This window comes from Mixophyes fleayi, chromosome 6, assembly GCF_038048845.1.
Source record: "Mixophyes fleayi isolate aMixFle1 chromosome 6, aMixFle1.hap1, whole genome shotgun sequence".
Taxonomy (NCBI): domain Eukaryota; kingdom Metazoa; phylum Chordata; class Amphibia; order Anura; family Limnodynastidae; genus Mixophyes; species Mixophyes fleayi.
In genome coordinates this window covers 54,969,228-54,992,633 of record NC_134407.1, presented here as the reverse complement: position 1 = coordinate 54,992,633, position 23,406 = coordinate 54,969,228, and the positions used below count along the sequence as shown (strand labels likewise).

Sequence of the window (23,406 nt, the reverse complement as noted above, 5' to 3'; positions counted from 1 at the left end):
AATTGGACTGCAAATTTTGAGAATCCCTTGTACTCTAAGACAGGGGGCAGCACTGTTAATGGAAAAAAAATCCTGCAAAAAAAAAGAAAAGAAAATACTTAACTTGCAGTCATGCGGTCACGTCAGCTGGTACTCCGGCTCCCTCCCTTGTCTCCTCCTCCGTGCGGTGCTTACAGTGAATGTCGGGCATGATGTCATCACGCCCAACATCCATTGCGGAGAGCAGTACAGAGGAGTCACCCGCGCGAGAAGAACAATCAGCAGCACAGAATTGGAGAAAAGAGGAGAAGAGGACAGGAGAACTAGCCGATTAAAAGGTAAGTTAAGGGGGATTTTTTTATTATTTCAAGGGACGCTGACCAGTGAATAAAAGTCACCTTGTCCTGGAGCATCATGGACCTTATCTCCCTGCTACATACTTCTACTTGTAATACTAATGGGGCATTATATATTATTCTCTTTGGCCCATTATAAGTTGTTATCCCTTAACTAACATAGTGGTGTAATTAGCAAAACAGGTCACAATTTGGGGTCACAGTGATGTATATGTCAGGTACCGCAGGCCTGGTCAGGACACCCTGATATACAATGCCTGGCTTAAATGCACTTTATTGATATTGCATCGAAGCAATACAAAAAGTGATTATAGTATAATAACTAGAGAGGATTTTTTGAACAGGGCGATTGAAAGGTAAGTATAGGGGGATTTGAAAAAAAAGTAATAGATATATATATATATATATATATATATATATATCACTTTTTTTTCTCATATATATATATATGTTAATTTTGTTTTCTATGGTTTTTTGGATGATCAGCTATCGTTATTGTTAGTGTATCTTATGTGCGGTCCAAACCAACACGTCGTCTTCCAATGTGGCCCAGGGAAGCTAAAAGGTTGGACACCCCTGCTCTAAGATCTATACCCACACTAAAAACAGCCATCATCACCAAAACGAAGACTACTAGAAGATATGGTGAGGTAAAGAAATACACAACTGGTCACATTTAAAAAAAATAAATAAAAAAAAAATGTATTCAAGAACATATATACGCTGCTAAAGAAATCTTACTTCACATTCCCCTCTGTTGGATTCTGCAAGTTTTCTTAGACATATCTATTTAATACATTGGTGGGAGACGGTCACAGCAATTGCACACCCTGTGCACTAGGTCTCAGAACATGAGAAATCCTGTCATTCTAGCACATGATGGTTTTCCTATTAGAAGGCCATGCTTTTTTCTAAGCCTTACAGAATGTCAGCCATTAATCACATAGGCATGCAGGTTAGGGCAGAAGGAAAATGTTTACACTCTGGAAGTGAAAGGGTAGCAGTAAAAACAACAGTAATTTTTCAATTCCCTGGATTGTATGTTAAACCAGCAGCACAAGTGTTAGTATTATTGGAGGCATGGCCTATTTCCGCAGTGTATATAAAATGCTATATCGTCTTCGGAGTGTTCTTTTCATCAGTAATGTCACAGCTAGCTAGTAGAGTACACCCAGGAATGTGCCTCTAATGCGTTACCTGTCTCAGGCAGTCTCATCTAAAAACACCAATTTTATTTATGTAAAAAATGTTTGTAAATGATAATGGTGATTACCTTATTGCTAGTTATCGTAAGCAGCAAATTGGCTAGGCCTACCACTGAGTACACCGGCCACATTATCTAGCAACTCCACCGCAGCAATGTGCAAAACTGCAAAGCCAACACATAATTGGAATGGACAATTTTATATTATTACCTAACACTTATATTAGTTTACCACAGGGTTTCCTCACCTTAGGGTCAGGAAAAACCCAGATGTTGACATGCCATTTAGAGCGAGTTATTTAGTTTTTGTATATGTACTCTTTACTAATTCCTAATGTTTTTTTCACATTTTGTAAATGTGCCCTACGATAATCCATCCTGGATAGTATTTGGACGCCAAAAGAAAAAGTTGAGAATACCTAATTTATTACAATTATTGCCCATTTTGAACAAACAAGTGGGACATTTATAGTAGTTGTTTCTATCTCTATTATTTTGAGAACTTACTGGAAAGACACTATAATTAACAAAAACATACATATTTTATTTCTTATTGTTTATTCTTGTTATTCGAAACATATGATTGGTTGCTTTGCCTCACAGCATCTGTATTGGAAAACGAAGCATCAGTTGTCATAAATGTCCCTGATGGTACTCAGCCCAATTACCACTGAACATATAACATAAAAAGAACAATGTCTGAGGACAGGAAAACAGGTTCAATGTCTGTGCCGTCTTCAGGGAGTCAACGGTACTGCTTCTGCTAATTTGCTCTCACCCACTTCAGAAACAAGGAGATACTCTTAAGTATTCATCAGCATAATAAGCAATTTACACGTGGTAATGCCCTTTAGTAATAGTGTTAGATCTAAAATGCAATAAAAAAGTAAATCAAGGAATACTTGCATCTGAAAGCCGATCATCCATGCTACAACCCCTCAGACATACATACGTTAGCGCTTACAATTTCCAAAATGAAATACAAGCAAAGAAACATTTGCCAACAGATATAACTACAGAGAAACATTTGACATGCTTTAGAAATATGTGGTCACTGGTGTGAGACATGATAAACCATGTATTAGCAACCACATGATAAGCAAAATTCTATGTTCTGGGAGAAGCGAACATTCCCTTCAATGTTATCGCCCTATATCAGGCTTCGTAGCACATGCTTCACAAAACATATCAACCCCAAAAAGAAAGTGTTTACACAGAACACTGTCACACTGGTAAATATGTTTGTCAGCATTTACTAAACAGGAAAACAAGAAAATGGATACATAAAACCAAATATTGACATGTACAGACGACTTAAAGGAGGTTTATAAATCACTTAGAAATAACAGAAATACATGGTACATGTAGTTAATAAAAAAATGCTGCTAAGTAGGTGATTGAGTAAACAAACAAAAATGTGGTAGATGAAGAAAAGCAAGCTCCTATAGTCAGCTGTAGTACATTTATGTGCAGTGTAGTACAGTGCGGTTACTCATTTTAATTGATTTTTAGAGTAGTCTTAAGCTTAGTTGAAGCACTTCAAGCTTATATCAACAATACATTATTTAACAGTTTTTGTATGTAATACTTGTATTTACATTTTCTTGAGCATTTAACAGCCTTATAGTACAATAGTGCATCCTAAAAATGAACCCTTAGAAAATCACTTTAAAGCTTTAGAAAACGTTGTCTTGTTCTAGCCCATTTTGTTTTGAAAGACACTACACTCTGAATACCTGTTGCCTAATGACAGCTTCCGGTGGCCATACATACGAGTTGGGGAGGGGGGGGGGGGGGCTGGTATTATAGCCAGGTGGCTGGTCCCCTCCCTCACTTCCTCTATGTGTGGCCTGTTCTGTATCACATGGGACTTGCACCACATGACAGGAGCTGACCCATGTGTGAAGAGAAAGAAGACTACAAAAGTTGGGGGGGGGTATATTAATATAATATGCGTGTGAGGGGCCAGGGTATGTATATTATGTGCGTGTGAGGGGCCAGTGTATGTATATTATGTGCGTGTGAGGGGCCAGTGTATGTATATTATTTGCGTGAGGGGCCAGTATATGTATGTCATAAGCGTGTGAGGGGCCAGTGTATGTATATTATGTGTGTGTGAGGGGCCAGTGTATTTATATTATGTGTGTGTGAGAAGCCAGTGTATGTATATTATGTGTGTGTGAGAGGCCAGTGTATGTATATTATGTGTGTGTGTGTGTGAGGAGCCAGTGTATTTATGGTGTGTGTGTGTGTGTGTGTGTGGGGGGGGGGCCTGTTTGTGGGAGGGGAATAGGTTTATTTTTTAAATGGTAACACTATTAATTTAATGTTGGAGCTGGTTGGAGGGAAATAGGTCTATTTATTAAATGTGTATGCTATTAATTTAAATGTTTTGTTTAGAGGGAGGCCTACTTATAAAATGTGGGTGCTATATTGATTTAACACTGGGGCTGGTTGGAGTTTACTAAACTTCATGTACCCATTTTTTTTTCCAAATAGGGCTTCCAACATTCCAGGATCCAGACAAGCAGCAACTGATCTAAAGAGACAGCAGCCGCAAGTGGTGAATGTGACGAGAACAGGTAGGAGAGAGCAGGACAGTCTGCCAACTATCCTGAATCTGGTGGGATTTATATTATGAGTCTTGTTTAAATGTTGCACTATGGGATTCATGCAGAAGTCTGACATATTAATATGATTATTACATTCCAGCACTTTTTCATGTTTCTGTAGGTAGAGGGCTGCAGTCAGTAACTGTAGTGGCGGACGGTCTGTGACGTGGTAGTGATAGGAGACTGCTTTTTTTTTTTTGAACTGCAGTTTCTTGACAAGTTAATTATGATTAATACCTAAGTTTAGTTAAAGATAAAGTACAATTTGTGTGAATTGAAAGGCAGTGGTGGAAGTGGGGTGTATATGGTAGTAGGCCATATCTCTACTACTCATACTGCCTTCATTGTAAAATAATAAAATTCCATTCACTTGTTTCCATTCCCATTACATTTTTTATACCGCCACTTCTAAATTTCAACTTCGACCACTGAGCTTAATATTCATCGTATGGAGTATATGATCCTTTGACAAAATATGGGATCCATGGTCATTATTCTTTAATTGCTGGGACCACAGTGTGATGGAGTGTAATGATAAAGGAGGGCACAGTGTAATGAGAGGGACAGTAATGAGAGGCTGCATGGTTATGCAGGAGGAGCAGCATGATGTGCGGCGGTACATAGCTTACCTTTCTACTTAACTATAGGGGTATATGCTATGCTAAAAAAATATAGTGTTATGAATTGTTTCAGAGGGGGGGGGGGGAAACCAATATCTTGCCTAGAGCCCCATGAGGTCTAAATCCGGCTCTGCACACAAATATCTCTACTTCAGAATAGAGATGCTCGGACTGTGTTCCAAAAACCGAGCCCACCCAAACATCGCAGATCCGAGTTCGGAGATGGCTCGGGACTCTCGCTTGCCCTCGGAAATGAAAACGAGGCAAAACGTCATTGTGGCATTGTTGGCTCTCACTGGTTTGGGATTCTATATGTAACGCCCTCCACAGAGATCCGGAGCCATTTCACAGACAGACACAGAAGGGGTAGCAGGGTTCTTGGCAGTCTCCAGTGAAGTTAGGTAGCGTCATCAATGAAACAGAAAGAGGAGGGGTGGCAGTGTTCTGAAAAATCTTCAGTGGCATTGCTCTGTGCCATAGCTTACACAGAAACAGGAGAGGTGGCAGTGTTCTTGCCAGTCTACAGTGCCAGTGACATTGCTCACTGTCATTGCTGAAACAGAAACAATAAGGATGGCAGTGTTCTTATAAGTCTCCAGTGACATTGCTCTGTTCCATTGCTAATACAGAAACAGGAGGGGTGGTATTGTTCTTATCAATCTTCAGTCTCAGTGCCGTTGGTCACACAGAAATAGGGGTAGCAGTGTTCTTGTCACTCTCCAGTCTCAGTGCTATTGGTCACACAGAAACAGGGGGAGCAGTTGTCAGCAACTGTGGCTATCTGCTGATTTTGGCACTGCCCTACTCTTGAAAGGAGGTTTGGATTTAGCTGTGAGGGACACTCAGGTCGCAGTTCTCCAGGACGGTAATCAGCGAGATAGGCGAAGATAAATCGGATGGTCAAGGATGCTGAGGTCTAGCCACGTGGTCAATGCAGTACACAAGGAGGTTCTAAAAGAATAGTCAGGCAGGCACAGGTCAAATACCGGAGAAGGGTTAAAGAACCGAAGGGAGAATCCAAGAGGAGCATCAGGAACAGCCGAAATCAGAACTAGGAAGAGAGACCGAGAATCAATAAAGCACATGGGCTCCTGGAGCTAGCAGACCTAGTACTCTGGCACCCTAATGGTGCCAGAGTCTCCCTTATATAGTGGCGAGGAATAGGGAGCGTCGGCGGCGGTGATGTCAGCTGCCGCTGCTGGCTGTCAAACTAGTGTCCCGTTGCTTGGCAACAGGGCAGGCATGGGCAAAAGAGGCCACCGGGCGGCCAGACCAGTCACGTCTGTATGTGTGTGTCTGTGCTTATCTGTGTATGTGACAGCTTACATGTCTGTGTGTTTGATCCTGTGTGTGTTTGTGTATGTGTGAGTCTGTGCTTATCTGTGTATGTGACAGCTTACATGTCTGTGTGTTTGTGCTTATCTGTGTACGTGGCAATTTACATGTCTGCGTGCTTGTGTATATGTGAGTCTGTGCTCGTCTGTGTATGGGACAGTTTACACGTCTGTGTGTTTAACCCAGTGTGTGTTTGTAGCCACGCCCCTGCACGTGCTGGACAAGCCCACTGGTATTGTGGCGTGGGACCCCCCCCTCCTCAAATCCTGCGTTTGCCCCTGCCTGAGATTAGTATCACAGGTGCTTCCACCAGTTCTATGTGTGTTTTATTGCATGTATGCATTTTATTTATATCGCTGCCATAGGCTTTGGATTTTTTTTGTCTGTTAAGTCATTGTCAGTATAGTAAGTATCGCAATTACCATTACCACCAGCACCAACAGTTAGTCTAACTATGCGTAAGACTTTATAGCAAGACATACAAGACAGAGATGGAGGGGCACAGGTTTATAGCTGAATTACTAAAACAAATCATGTGTTTTAGTAGCTATACAAGGCAATTTACTCAGGCTGTATTATTTTCAGATTTTCAAAACCTGGCAAGAACACTATTTTTAAAAAATCAAATTAATTTAATAAAGTTACAGAAAAGCTGGATTTGAATATGGAGATTAAAAATGTTTTTTTTTTCACTTTAAATAACCCATGTACTAAATCCACTACTTTCCCAATAAAAGTACTTTGAAGGACTTACGGTAGCTATACACGCTGCAATATTGAAAATGATAATAGTGCTCAATATCTAAATCAGCAGTATAATTATTGGACATTTTTGTAAATGTAGTCAGTAAATGCACTAAGAAGGCCACGATCATTCTTTGTTCTTTGGCCAAACTGGACATTACTCCTGTTTGTTGGTGCTCGTGAGAGTGGCCTGTCTGCTTTGTTATACCTGAGAGATCCAAACACCGCCAAAAGTGACCGTCAGAAGTCTGGCAATATTTGTGCTGGGATCCTACTAAAGACTGAATGGTGGACAGGGTCATAGGCTTCACCAGGAGTTGTCCCAGTAGGCCAGCAGACCACTTGCCCAATACTGATGTAGAGTTTAAAAGCTGTGTATACAAAACCCCCCAAAAAAAAACAAGAAAAACCCCTCAAATACAAGGGAGATGTATCACAGACAAAATGACACTATTACAACAAGACATATACATTCAAAGTTGAAATTATAAACACAAACTAACATATAAATAAAGTTATAACATAAAGCACAGAGAATATATGACAATGAGAACAATGATCTCATTAGCTAATATATGCTTTTCACTACATACAATATCCATCGTAGCATAAACAATAGATGTGTGAAACACAATCACACATGCAGAGATTAGAACATGATCACATGTCATTTCCACAGCAGTAACCTCTAACTTGTGCTATGGAAATTTGTAGAGGGAATAAGTGGCCTTTGTTTTCAGGGTACTGTCGGTCTTACTACCAACTACATGTACAGATGTGTAAAACAAAATAAACATTTCAATATAGAACCCATGATTTTATTGAGCTTTTCATTGTCCTTGGTAACTGATCCACATATTAATTCTTAATGGGATTGATTGCAGGTCCAAGTCATTTTGTGTTTACTTAAAGATATAAACACATCTCTTTTGCAGTGTACAGTGTTTCCACAGCATAGCATACTTCCCAACTGTCCTGCCGCCCTACCAGTTGGCAAATTTTTTGTCATAGCTTGTGAGAAGTTGGGAGGTATGTTCCCACTCACCCTGGTGTATGGTGCCATACGCACAGGTCACTGGTGCATGGGGCCATTCAACTCTATTTTAGGTGAGGAAGGAGAATTGGGGTCAGCCTAGCACTTCTGAAGCGCTGGTCACTAACCACACACCCTTGAGAGAGAGGCACTTACTTTATCCTGGGACAATGTTTGGAGGTATGGCATAGTGTTATTTATAATAATAACCTCATGAGGTTGAAAGCAAAAATATCAGAGTCACATTCACATGCAATCTTGAAGTTCATTTATGTTATTATGCTATTATCCTCATTATGTTATTCATTCATTTACTGCAATTTTGTGTTTGTCTATTCTTGCTAGTTAGATGCAGATGATATCATATTTTATGATTTATCCAGAATACTTTTTAATGCCACTGTACATAACAGTATTGGCTATGTTTATTGTTTAGGTACAGCATACAGATCTCTCTGTATACTCTCTCTTTTAGCACATGGGCCTTAAAAGGCCAATTCCCACCCCATAAACCTGATGCATGTCACTCAATCCTATTCCCATCACATAAATAAGATAATGACATGTAAGCAGATTGTGTGTATGTATAATATATATATAGAACAGTGAGTAATGAGTAAAACTAAAGCCGGATCATCTCCTAGGTGATTTAGGTTTCTGACTAGGGTACTTTGGGGTGCAATGAGGATGGAAATGAGGATGGCAGTGGGTAAGAAGACCCTTGTTTGGTGGACCTCGGATATTTAGGCCAGGGTCGGCCTCACCCTAGTGGCTGGCCCGCCCTCTAGTCCCAAGTCCCAATATGTATCAGGCACTGCTCTCTTTCTACATTCAGACATGGCTACCTTCAGGTAGATTAGGAAGACAATGATTACAGTACAGTATTTAAATGAAAAACAGAATTCAGTTCAACTGAAAAACAAAGTGTCCTGAACAGCAGGCACTTTATGACAGACAAATATCACTCCGTTGGCAGGATTAGCCCTTATTATTAAAAAAAAAAGGAAGAAAATAATAAAAATATGACATTTGGAAGAGGTTGACATTTTAGAACAGCAGCAGTTTTTCGTGCCACAAAAATATTCATACAAAATACTGTTACTAAAGACCACAAATTATTTGCATTAGCTATATGCCTGGCTGAATATTAGCATAGTTTTTTTTATTGTATATGGTGCCTTCCAGTAATCAGAACTATACATAACAACTATTGGAAGTTAAATTTTCCCCTGGGTAAAAGTCATCAAGCAATGGAATTGGAGCAGTGCACAGCATGACTAATTCACACCAATCATTCCCACAATGTAACCTGATTAGTGTACAAGTCTTCCATGAACTGAATTTCAGGGTGATAGAACTAACAGACAGCAATTTTCATCTCTCTGTGCTCATTAATTAATCACGGATTCATTCTTCCTTAATTATTATGTGCTTGCCATAAACCAGCCTCATACTAATGACATCAAAAAGTAGGTTTTCTTGCCTTGATTGAAACATTATCGGCTAACCCCAACGGATTTATATGGGCAGAAAAAATATACTATAGAAATCTGGAATGGACAGACCTACATCTACCATATAGGTCTATGGAGGCAATTGCCCAAGGCAACATACATCCAAAAATGGCTGTATCTAAAAATCTCAGACTGTGGCAAACCTGAGAGTGCAATATTGCTTCAAGCAGCTGCCACTGTTTGGCCAAGATCTGAATGGTATCTGGCACTTGCACCTGCAGATGCCTGTAGATGCAGAACATTAGGTTTTAATGTAAGCTGAGCTCAGTATAGGTGTTTTTATGCAAATGCAGCTCATGCAGACCTGCAGAAACATGCCCGTTAGAAAGCATATCTTTGCGCCTGCTAGAGAGCAAATGTGAATATACTCTGATGCAAGGCCGGCGCTAGGGTTCTCGGTGCCCTAGGCAAAATTTTGCCCTCCCCCCGAACGAACACACTAAATAAATAAATAATTAGATTTTTTTTACCTCACTCTTTTCTCCTGAAGCCTGGTCAGTAGATGCAGGGGGGTGGGCTCTTCAAACCTCTTCTTTTTTCTTCTCTTTCTTTTCTATGGCTGCTCTTTGCCTTCTTCACACAGGAGTCATGCTGGAAGGGGAGGGGGGCGTCGGGAAAGAACTTTATTCACACTGCCTGTCAGTGACAGACAGTGTGATACTCCACCGAGGCGCCGCCGGACAGACTGTCACCTGATCACTGACTGACGTCCTCGCCTAGTTCCATGTGCAGTAGGCCCCATTATCTCTATGGGCCCCGATTCACCACACCTGCTGCACCAATGGTAGTTCTGCCACTGCTTCTATACTACAATCTGCTAAACTAGGCTCTTTGTAATCACCACTCTTTATAAAGCCTGAAACATGTAGGAGAAATATGTTGGCAGATATTCTCTAAAGTAGCTGTAAGAGTTTTATTGTGGTAAAACACAGAAATAAAAAACACTTATAATTTGACATTTGTTAACACACTTTTCCTGACAGAAAACATGGCTGTGGCATCTGAAAAATAAGCTGTAAATAAAATGTGCTAAAGAAAGGTTACATTTGTATTCTGCTCGTTTTGAAAATATCCTTTATTGTGGCAAATCAAATATTTTAATAAGCACTAAATATAACTGGAAATGCAGTACACAGTTCAGTTCAATCACTCAGCGTCTATAACACAAAGTAGAGAGGAAGCCCAATGTAATCTGTTTGTAGATAGAGTCACCAAATGCAAATTGCTTTGATACAGTCTATTCAATATACACATCCCTTCCAATAATCCCTTTTTGGCAGTACATAACAATTTTTGACCCCTAAAAGGCAGTAGCGCATTGGGGATATTAGGGGTGTGTAGCTGGCTGGGATAGGAGAATTGTCAGGTGGGTTATGGGTGTGAACTGACTGGATCAAGGTGAATATAATTTTGAACCAATTTTTTAAGTTTGGGGTTATGAATATACAGCAGAGAGAGAGAGAGGCCTTTGGATTTTGGGATACCTATTCATTTAAACTTTGTTTACTTATGACCTACTACTTTTATTTAAAAATCATTACTGTCAACTAAAAGGAATTAGTAAAAATTTAGCTCAGGGTGGCTATATAAATCTTTATTCACAAAATGTTTTTATATATAGTACAAAGTCACACAATCATATGTCACTTGTTATGGAGAGACATACAAGCAGAAGAACAAGCCATCTCCCAGCGTCACACAAGAGGGTGTATTGGGGACAGGTTAAATTTAGGGGGCTGTCCAAAAGTTATCCCAGTTTTCCTTTTTGCCCCGATCTTAGTCATGCTGATATCAACTTCAGATAGATAGATAGATATAAATATTGAAACAGAAGAATGTCACCAAGTGAAAGCAAACCTTGAAAGAAATGGCAAGTTTATGCAATGCCTAATTTATATAGCTAATTTTATTTATAAGAATTGTAGGCATGTTTGCAGGATATGAAGAGAACAGATAAAGAAAGAAGTGAAAGTTGCTCAATCAATTTATATAGCAGGTGCTTGAAAGGGTGGGGTTATCCTGAAAGGAACAAACACACAGAGAGATCCCCCAGCATACTGCTATAGCCAGCAACAGATCTGCCATTTCTACTGTAGATAAAAATGTAAAAGTCTTAGTTGCACACATTTGCAAATGTATGTTAAAGCCACCCACCACTCCACTGCGCTTTTGCTAATAGGGTGGTCTTAACTCTAAACAATGAGAGTCCCATATATTTGGGCCATACATATGTGTTTTTAAATTGAGAGCTAGCTATGAAGAGAACAGACCTATCCGGATCTACGCTATATTGCTTTTATCTTTCTTTTTTAATCACGTTAGCTGCACTATAAAACCAGGTATCAATGATGTTCTACCCAGTGTCTTACCCAACATTCTCACTACAACCAGAACGGTTCTACTATGAGACAGGCATATCATATAGCACCACAGTAATGTGGGGGTACATCTTGACATGCAGTATATTATTATACTTTTTTAAAAAAAAAATCCATATGGGCGGCACGATGGCTAACATTGCAGCCATGGGTTCAATTATGACCATTGCAATTTTTGGAGTTTGTATGTATGGGTACTTCGCTTCTGACAAAATTTAACCCTAATGTATGTGTGTATGGAACAAAAATATTACGTAATGACGGGAAGTATGGAATTTATATTTTTCTATGTTAAAATATGGCTCCCACTAGGCCAGCTGTACGAAATTCAAATCTCGCCTCATGGCTCATAATTTGCTCCCCAAGCACTCACACTGCAATAATATATGGCAGAAAGTAGTGCAGGGCGACAAGTTACTACATCGCCTTCCTGAAATCATCAGGAGTAAGGACAGAAGCAGGGCAGTCCCTACTGCAGATGGAATGTAATAGAATTCAAGAAAGGGTTTGTGACTCGTCATCTGTAAAAAATAGGTCTTGTCTCTTATCCTCTCTCAATTATGGTTCTAAGTGAATAAGAGGACAAATCTACAGTAATCTCCACAGAAAAGTAGGATTTTATGTTTGGGAGAGAATTTTATGCTGTCAGCGATGTAAGATGTATATAAAATAGATTAGCGTTAACTCTGATTTTCTTCCATTCTATTATCATAATCCATATTTAAGAGTTACTTTAAAATTGATCTGACTCAGCAGTGAATTTTAAATCTGAAGAATTAAAAAAACAGATAGCCTCAGGGAACAGACCTCAGAGATTAACAAAACAGACCCAAGCGACTAGTACATTGAAGTAGGACGGATAAATTATCATGTCATTAGCCCATGGCCTATCAACCCTGCAGAAACAGCATAATTACAAACACTTTCTAAAGCACTTTCCCAGATCGGTCATGTCTAACTGACAGTCTGTTCAGAGAACAAACATATGGAGAGAAGAAATTAATGATCCAGGGAATTTGATATTAAAATATGGGTGTTTTCACTGAATAGTAAAAACCTAGTAAATAATACCCAACAAAAATAATATTTTCATGCACAGAAAAAAAAAAACCATCTTAATATGTGAATATTCGGTAAACTAAACTACAGTATTAATCACCTTTAAATGGTCCAATTTTGAAAAATAGGCATTTAATTCTGCGGAGAAAGTTATACCCCTGAACTGCCAGGACTGTGCCGCACTCACCTGCCACTGGCGCACATGGCACTGCAAGGGTGTTTTAGCGGAAGGGAGGGAGTTTAGTGTTGGTCACCTAGAGACAGCCATGTCCCTATTATGGACTCTTTATCAGTGCACTGCCACAAAGTGGCAAGTTCATATACACTGTCCACATTTCCAGAGGGACAATGTTGGGAGGTATAGTAAGCGTTATTTCTGTCTGTTTTTATAGTATAAATGGCAGATACCTGCATTGATTTTTCTGTTTAGCTAAAATAAAATATCATCCAATGATTCCAATACAGCAAGATCCATGTAACAATATTTACATAGAAAAAGAACAGCTTTAATAGAGTATACCATTAGTTATCCCCAAAATAGCCCAATAGCCATATTAATCTAATTTTCTATTTAGATTAGAGTTTTACAAATGTTGCCAGACATGCCTATTTTGGACAGACTGAAAATCAATTTGGGATACTTTGCACTGATTTATTTTTGGGCTATATAGGGATAACTAATCGAGTACTAATAGAGTACATTTTGCTACATACATTTTGTTTAATGAACGAATATTCAAGAAAATATAGCAATTCACTAGGAATGAGTGACACTATTAAGTGGCTAGGGTTTAGCGAATTACCTGAAAGATAGTGACTAGTAACAACACTGAGACATAAGGTAACAGGAAAATAGTAACATCAATGAGACATGATGAGATTAGGAACGGACACTAAGTTGCACATGACCCAGGATATAGTGATTATAGTTGATATAGATGATAGTAGATTATAAGCTCTAGTGACCATTTTCTCTCCTGTTTTCATTATGTATAACTTTTCCTCACCAGCTACAGTACGCACCTCCTCCATGGGCTTTCTGACCCTTAACTCCACTCCACGTTAATGGGCACAGGTTTCAGCTTGCGCTGAATGTACCCCTTGCATGCCATTACCCATCAAGGCTATCGGTAGCTGTGTTGAGAGATAAAGGGCTAGATTTACTAAGCTGCGGGTTTGAAAAAGTGGGGATGTTGCCTATAGCAACCAATCAGATTATAGCTGTCTTATTGTAGAAAGTACTAAATAAATGAAAGCTAGAATCTGATTGGTGGCTATAGGCAACATCCCCACTTTTTCAAACCCGCAGCTTAGTAAATCTAGCCCATAGTGTTATTTGTTTAATGTATTGCACGGAGCTGAGTATCACATGTGGACTCAAGAGCTCCTTTAGTGATAAATAGAGCACAAAGAAGGATATCAACATAATAAAAAGTAAATAATATCTTGTGTATAATCAGCATGTTGTTAATATTTACAGTTAATATGGACAGTCAATGGAGATTTTCCAGTAATATATTTATTATATAGGGAAAAAATCCTTTATACAAGTCTATTTTAATTGTGCTCTGCTGTAAGTACTAGACTGCATCAATACCAGCCTACTCTGCCTAAACTGGATGTATAATTGCACCAGAATAGATCTGACACAGCCAGAAATGATGAAGAGGTGCTCATATTGCTACTCACTTTAAAAGGATCTCAGTTGTATTACAGGCCTGCATCTTGTGGTAACACTAACCTCGGATTTTTTTTTTTTTTTTATCAGAGGCGACCACAAGCCAAATCAGGTGGGTGCCCCTAACAGGTTGAAGCTGCGTCGTTGTTTCTGTACAAGATGCATTGTTACTCTTTGCAATTGCAAATCTTTAAAGGTATGAGGTGGGCAGCCTGTTGCACACTGTTGATTTATAGGGTGTTTAGTTAGCATAAGTAAGCTTACTCATATACTGCCCTGCTAGCAGTGACTTTTATGTCATATGTATCTTTTTATATCTTATGTTATTGTGGGGTTTTTTTTGTTTTTTTTTAAAAAAAAGGTACAAAAATAGCAGGTGTTTACTAAATCAAAGTATAAAAACCCATGTGCTTACTAGATAATAATGTAAAAGTTTATATTCAATCAAAACATGGAATACAACAACCTAAACAAAACATGTGCAGTTTACCCAAGACTGCAATGTAATGTTTTATTTAATTAAAATTATATATTGCATATTATATATATTTAACATTACAAAATTTTCCAAACTATTGCGCAATAAAAAAAAGCAACGTTATCAGCATGAATAAACCATTTAAAGACCACCCCTTGCTGCAGACCACCTAAGAAGAGAACCCGCAGCCTACATCCCTGGCCACCCACCCCCTAAAAAGAGTACCTGCAGGCTACAGCCCTGGCCACCCACCCCCTAAGAAGAGTATCTGCAGCCTACACCCCTGAACACCCATAAGAAGAGTATCTGCAACCTACACCCCTGAACACCCACACCCTAAGAAGAATACCTGTGACCTACACTCCTGACCACCCACCACCTAAGAAGAATACCTGTGACCTACACTCCTGACCACCCACCACCTAAGAATACCTGTGACCTACACTCCTGACCACCCACCACCTAAGAAGAATACCTGTGACCCACACTCCTGACCACCCACCACCTAAGAAGAATACCTGTGACCTACACTCCTGACCAACCACCACCTAAGAAGAATACCTGTGACCTACACTCCTGACCACTTACCACCTAAGAAGAATACCTGTGACCTACACTCCTGACCACCCACCACCTAAAAAGAGTACCTGTGACCTACACTCCTGACCACCCGCCACCTAAGAAGAATACCTGTGACCTACACTCCTGACCACCCACCACCTAAGAAGAGTACCTGCAGCCTACACCCTTCACCGCCTAAGAAGAGTACTTGTGTTCTACATTCAACTACACAAAACTTAGATATCTGAGCAAACAACATACAAATAAACATAGGTTATATTTACTTTTTTGTTTGAATCGTATAGTTTCTTCTGAATTCATAGTTTTACATATCTTTTTGCAGTACTCCGTTACTGGAGAGTTATAAATATTCATGAGGGGGCATAACTAGCATACGCTACGTTCTACAGCAACATAACAATGGTGTTGGAAGTAAGGGATTGCATTTCGTAGTTACTTACTGCTCCACAGGCAGATGCACAGTAGTGCCCTATTTGGGCTTTCAGTTCCGCTGTGATAATTATTGTAATTTTTAAGAATAATCATAGTGGAACTGAAACCCTGAACATGCCTCCACTTAACATGTGCATAAAGAGGTGGCACAACGTCTAATTCCGTGACCCTCTGTAGAGTGGTACAGGAAGCCACAAAATGGCTTTAGCTATTGCCCAAATTAATTGCTCTGACTATAAACCGATTACATGAATATGGGTTCTGCAGAGTCTGATTTCCTAGAAATGTATATTAAAAGGAATTCCATCAGTCAGTTGTTTATTATAGTACGCAATAACCATCCAAAACTCTCAAGACAAGAGAAGCTACTCTGCAATCAGGCAAACACCAAAAACACAAACATAATGCGTTTTATTTTAGTTTATTTCAGTAAGTCATAAATACGCCAAACAATATGCATCAGGAACAATTTTCTTGTCTCTGTGCTGTCTGAAAAACAGCTTTTATTAATAAATGTGCGGCTTATATAAATAAGCAGTAAAAGGAAATGCTCATTAAAGTGGAAGATGGTTCTTATTGAAGCAGATACTTCACATAAGAGACTGTAAATAGCACTAGCAGTTAAAGACATGGGCAAGCGATTAGATTTACTTTCAAGCAGTGCAATAATGACATTCACTTGCAGGTGGGCTACTGTTAAAAGAGCACGATTCCTATCCTAATCACATGCTCATATGCAGGGCCGGACTGGGACTAAAAATCAGCCCTGGCATTTAAGGTACACAGGCCCACCTCAGTTCCAGCAGGAATGAAAATATGTGCCGCCGCGTAGCGGTGGCGCTGAACACGGCGTGACCTCATTGTGTTGTGGGTGTGACCAACATGGGGCATTGATACATACATTATAATAATACATTACATTTAGCATTTTAGACAAATACACAGGCCCTACTGTTAGAAGCACACAGCTTTGCCTTCACAAGCAGTACGTTGTGAAGCGGGACATACCTCCCAACTGTCCTTGCAGTCGGACCAAATCCTGACTAAGGGAGACAGTCACCCAAATTCAGGACTGCCCTACCAGATTCAGGTTAGTTGGCAGACTGTCCTGCTCTCTCCTACCTGTCTTGGTCACTTTCACCACTTGTAGCAGATGGTTTCTTTAGCTCAGTTCATTCTTGTCTTGATCCTGGAATATTGGATGCCCTATTTTGAAAAAAAAAATGGGTACATGAGATTTAGAAAACTCCAACCAGCCCCAATGTTAAAACAATAGCACTCACGTTTTATAATTAGGCCTCCCTCCAGTCCCCACAATAATAATATTCACATTTAATAAGTAGACCTATTTCCCTCCAACCAGCCCCAACATTAAATTAACAGTATACCCATTTACTCAAGACATATTTCCCTCCCTCCAAACAGTCCCAGCAATAAATTAAATAGCATTAAAATGTAATAAATATAGCCATTTTCCACAACCAATCCCGACAATAAATAATTCATATTCACATTCAATAAATAGCCCTTCTCCCCAAAATCAGCCCCATATTCAATTGATAGCCCTAAACCACCCCAGCATTAAATCAAAGGTTCTTTCACCTCACCTTAAATAATTAGCCCCCACCTACACTCCACCATTAAATAGCCTACCTCCCACACTATATTAAGATCCTCCCTTCCCTCACATATTATATTAAAATACTGCGCGCACGCACACACACGCTATATTTAAAATACTGCGCTCGCGCACAATATATGAACATGGCCAATCACGCACGTACACTATAGCAACATGGGGCCACACATGCACAAAATTAGCCCCACAGCCACACTGTTAGCCCCGCTGGTTGTTAGCCCCACTGTCTGGTTGTTAGCCCCACTGTCTGGTTGTTAGCCCCACTGTTTTTCCTCCACTGTTTGTTAGCACCACTGTTTGTTAGCCCCACTGTTTGTTTGTTAGCCCCACTGTTTGTTTGTTAGCCCCACTGTTTGTTTGTTAGCACCACTGTTTGTTAGCCCCACTGTTTGTTTGTTAGCCCCACTGTTTGTTTGTTAGCCCCACTGTTTGTTTGTTTGTTAGCCCCACTGTTTGTTTGTTTGTTAGCCCCACTGTTTGTTTGTTTGTTAGCCCCACTGTTTGTTTGTTCACTGTTTGTTTGTTTGTTAGCCCCACTGTTTGTTTGTTTGTTAGCCCCACTGTTTGTTTGTTTGTTAGCCCCACTGTTTGTTTGTTTGTTAGCCCCACTGTTTGTTTGTTTGTTAGCCCCACTGTTTGTTTGTTAGCCCCACTGTTTGTTTGTTAGCCCCACTGTTTGTTTGTTTGTTAGCCCCACTGTTTGTTTGTTAGCCCCACTGTCTTTCCTCCACTGTTTGTTTGCTAGCCCCACTGTTTATTTGTTAGCCCCGCTGTTTATTTGTTAGCCCCGCTGTTTGTTTGTTAGCCCCACTGTTTGTTTGTTAGCCCCACTGTTTTTCCTCCACTGTTTGTTTTTTTGCCCCAGTTTGCCAGCCCCACTGTTTGCCACACTATTACTTACACACACACACAGACAGACACACACACAGACACTTACCTTGTTACATCCAGCAGCAGCAGCACCCTGCGCGCTGGTCAGCCAACGGAGAATCAATGACTGCCGACTATGCAGTAATCACATGGGACAGCGCCTGTCACGTGGTGCCGTCCCATGTGATTACTCACATAGTCGCCAGTCACTGACTCTCCGTCCGCTGAGCAGCGCGCAGGGTGCTGCTGCTCGGCGGACATGCGGACCGGCCCTTCTGGCCATCGGCCCTTCTGGCATTTGCCAGAAGTGCCAGATGGCCAGTCCGGCCCTGCTCATATGTCTCTGGTCAAACACTTCCACAGGACAATGAGGTGTTTTCAAACATTCATATACAAGTACAACATCAGAAGATACAAGATACAGACATGCATGCTGTTGTTGTAACATGCAATACAAAGTAATAACCGCACATACCCAAAGAATTTTGTTGTGTAGTTCCACAGATCCCCCTCTAATATCAAACTGACATTTCTGTATATTGGTGGGGGGTGCTACCTGGGAACTGAAACATTCATAGGGCCCGAGTCCTAAAGGAAAGTAAGGCAAAAAAGTAGTAAATGTTCTCTGGAACAAACCGTGTTATAATTTTGCACATAAGTTAAATACTGACTGCTGTTTCATGTAGCACACACATATTTGCTAGCTTTACTTTTACACTGAAATTTAAAGTTGATCTAGGACATGCCCTATTCCAACTATAAATCTGTCCCCACATTTTAAAGTTACCTCCTCCTCCAATGCCACATGGTGCAAAGTTACTCCTTTTTTATGCTTTTCTCTCCTTAATGACTCAGGCCCATAGTATCTAAAACGAGAAATGCAGTTTTTCTAAACCTAGTGCACTTGTGAACACAAAAATCAATTAAAACTTCTAAACTTTTTTAGGTTAATTTAAATATTAAATGCAACCCCTTAAATTGTGAAATATTAAAATGATAGATGTGTCAAGTTAGAAAAAGGTATGTTGAAAAGAATGACTATCAAAAGACCAGTGATACCTTCAGTCATTAGTCTCAATTAAGAAAAAGGTCACAGAGTGGAGAAAATTAATCTGTAAAAAATAAATCCTCAAATTTCAATCTCGGTTTCATTTATCTCAACTAATGGATTATTTATGTCTAGTATAGATTGAACCCACTAGGATTAGGGACAGCAACACGTTCGGATGAAAACCATTCAGTTTCGCTTTACATATATACTTAAACAGCATGTGCTAATGCCACTTGTGCTATTGAAAGATGAGGTTCATTAATAATACCCTAACATTAACATATTTGCGTATTACATGGAAGTCTGAATACTATTCATTGCCCTGGTAACCAATACATAGCAGTACTGCATCAGTATAGGCAAGATTTTATTTGATTGCAAGCATAGGTCTCTAAAATTAATAGTGAAAAGCAGCAAACATTTTCTCTATGGTCACAGATAATAGTCTGACTCTTTGTTTATAAATGTGGCAAGTTACTAGTTGTTCTTCTAGACAATGGGATATTAACACTGTTGTAATGATCCTGCTGAATTCCAATATTAACAGGACACTAACATGAGGCTATTGTGATAGGCTAAAAACAACTAAATCTCTGGCGCTAATAGGTCCCAAATAATAATCAATATGTTATTAAATATTAGGCAATAAATGCAGCAACTCAAAAAGGAGGTAGTGTCAAACCTCCATATAAATGCAACGACAACAAACAGAGAGTTGCGCAGGAATTGCCTGATAAAACATTTATTAAATCAGATCATGTGAGAGCAACCAATGTAAAGCTTTCATAGATCAATAAATAGTGATCTTATAACAGTAATAGCATATAGAATATATAAAGATATAGATAAAAATTATGCTTATAAAAAGCAAGACATAAAACAATCATATTACATGGCTTTCAAAAGAGAAAAACATTGCTATCAATATATAATTAACCCTTTTTAGACAGTATCCAGTTAGATAAGGGTATCCAACAGCTGAATCAATAACATTTGCAGGTGCTAGTAACCCTTAGAAGATCCTAAGCAGCCGTGGAGAAAACCAATAGAATGTCAATTCCAATAAATCATCTGTAGAAACAGAAGTTGTCTCTTTTGATAAAGAGGAGTACAGTAACTTTAATATTGCGATGTTGCCTCTTTTAGTGAAGAGGAATACAATAACTTCAATGTCACAAAGGTAATTGTATATTCATATGTCCGTATACAAGTAATATCCGTGCAGCTGGGGTTTAAGAGTAGTAAGGATATGTGGTAGATGAAAGCTTCTTACCATCTGGACGGCTAAACATCGGCAGACATTGCGTCCCTCCACATAAGATATATAGATATATGTGTATTCTTACCCCCAGCGGATAATGTCCTCACATCAAGGAACAATGCTATATTAAGCCACTGTTTAATGGAACAATCCGGAGACAGGTTAAAGGTCCTCTTCGGTGCGCACCAATCCGGATAAGCTTTTCAAGTCACGTGACCAAGGGTTCGGTTTATGATACAAACTAACTTATCCCTTTGTTAGGCTCACGATAACTCAGGTGATATAAGCATAGCAAAAATAGCAGCTCAAATAGATAGAAGTTCCATCACAAGCAGAGAACAATTCTTTCCCATCAATGCACGAACAGTGTCTAATTGACAATTCAGGCAGCAAACACAAGGCGACGCGTTTCGTCTGATATACAGACTTTCTCAAGCAGTAGAACCCTAACTAGGGAGCTGCCTTTTAAAGAGGAAATCTCATCAAGCATAATTAAGAACACATGTCTGGATACTGAAGCTAACTAATGCATGTGTATAAGACCTGCTAATTCAGCTTTCATATGGAACCCAAATATATACATATATTTTACATTAAAAGAAATCTGTGTATATTTAGATGTAAATGGCCAATTAAATTACCATTCTTATAGATCAACAAATGCATAAAAAATTAGTATTAATTAAAATTAAAAATTAAAAATTAGATCAATTAAATCAATACACATTGCACATATTGTTGGAAAAAAGTTTTTATACAAATAAATTAAAATTAAGATAAATAAAATAATAATAATAAAAAAAAAAAAAAATTAACTAAAATATACATATATATATATATATATATATATATATATATATATATATATGCATAGATATATGGATGCGCATATAAATATGCATGAATACATACAAACATGCATACATACATATAAGATCAGACTTATATAAGCATGAACAAAACTATATATTTATATAGCAGATGACAAAAAATGTTAATATAAACACAGAAACCTAAATAGAAACAATCATGGTATGGATCAGGATTGCCAAGATATTATTCTCTTTCCACAGATTTTCCAAAATTTGTAACCCCTCAGAATCATCTGCATCTAGACAGATGGGGGATTCCTTTTATATGATATAAAAGGAATTTTTAATATTTCTACTAAAATATTAGACACCAGCCAGCTACAGCTCTTAAGTAAAGGATTGTCATTTGCCCCGAGTGTGAACCCTAATCTATTTGATCTGTATACTGAATTGAATCGATACATTAGAGCCTTATGTCGTCAAAGGTATTTTGCCTCTAAGAACTTAATTAAGAAACAAGTAGATGGCTCCCCCATCTGTCTAGATGCAGATGATTCTGAGGGGTTACAAATTTTGGAAAATCTGTGGAAAGAGAATAATATCTTGGATTCAGCTACTCATGACCCCATTACTGTTTTTGACATTAATACTCAAATTAATCCAACTAAATTCAAGAAAAAATCTGAATTTTATCCTGTCAGTCATAGGAGCCCAGCGATCCAACTTTTTTATAAAAACACTCTGGATGAATTTAAGACATTATGTAATAAATCTTTAGGTAGAGATTTGGGTAAGAATAACCTCTCACAAAGAGAAAGGAAAGCACTTTTTTCCTTACAGAATGACTTGACACTGGTAATTAAGCCGGCTGATAAGGGGGGAGGGGTAGTTGTGTTGGATAGGGAGGATTATTACATCGAAGCCATGAGACAACTTCAAGATACTCAATTTTATCTAGTTTTAGATAAAGATCCCACTGTACCATATCTTAAGGAACTTCAAGCCCTGCTTAGTCAGGGTTTAGTGGAGGGTGTGATTGATAAGGAGGTTCACAATTTTCTCTTTACCCAACACCCTATTACACCTGTTTTTTATTATTTGCCCAAAATCCACAAATCACTCACTACACCCCCCGGGCGTCCCATTATTTCTGGTATTGGTTCTCTTACTGCAAATCTATCTTATTACGTTGATCACTTTCTTCAGGGTTGTGTTGTCTCCCAGAGATCCTATCTGAGAGACACCATGCATATTCTCAATTTGATTCAGGACATCACATGGCATCCTGGTTGGGGTTTTCTAACCTTGGATGTCCAAGCTTTATACACCCATATTCCTCATGATAAAGGAACGCGGATAGCTGGAGAAGCCCTTTTGAAAGTGGGAGGGGTCTCTGGGAGCCAATGCAACTTTCTAACTGATGCAATTATGTTTATTCTTACTCACAATCACTTTTTGTTTGAATCAGTTCATTATTTACAGGTCATGGGGACGGCCATGGGCACCAGGTTTGCCCCAAGCTTCGCCAACATTTACATGGGGGCGTTGGAGGATGAGCTCATCTGGGGCGGTCCTTTTGGGGCGAACCTGGTGCTTTATGGCCGTTATATAGATGATCTATTTATCATCTGGGAAGGAGGCCCTCAATTGGCCTCTGAATTTGTCTCTTTCCTCAATACTAACACTTATAATTTATTTTTTACTCACCAGTTTGATTTGTTCACTGTGAACTTCCTTGATATTACTCTGACAGTAGATCAAGACAATAA

General features: G+C 39.0%; 1 protein-coding gene across 4 annotated transcripts in view; it reads right to left on the bottom strand.

The window, feature by feature from the left end:
* ASCC1 (activating signal cointegrator 1 complex subunit 1) overlaps nucleotides 1–23,406 on the bottom strand; it is a 172,495-nt gene that overhangs the window by 36,903 nt on the left and 112,186 nt on the right. Inside the window, exon 10 of one of the 4 annotated variants that reach the window (XM_075215198.1) lies at nucleotides 2,128–2,320. The exons of 2 other annotated variants lie outside the window; for them this stretch is intronic. In XM_075215198.1, the coding sequence (XP_075071299.1) occupies nucleotides 2,303–2,320 (18 nt within the window). In that variant the 3' untranslated portion in view covers nucleotides 2,128–2,302. Of the gene's footprint in view, nucleotides 1–2,127; nucleotides 2,321–19,033; nucleotides 19,102–23,406 lie in introns of those variants that run through there. One more of the 4 variants, XM_075215197.1, reaches the window with a different exon arrangement.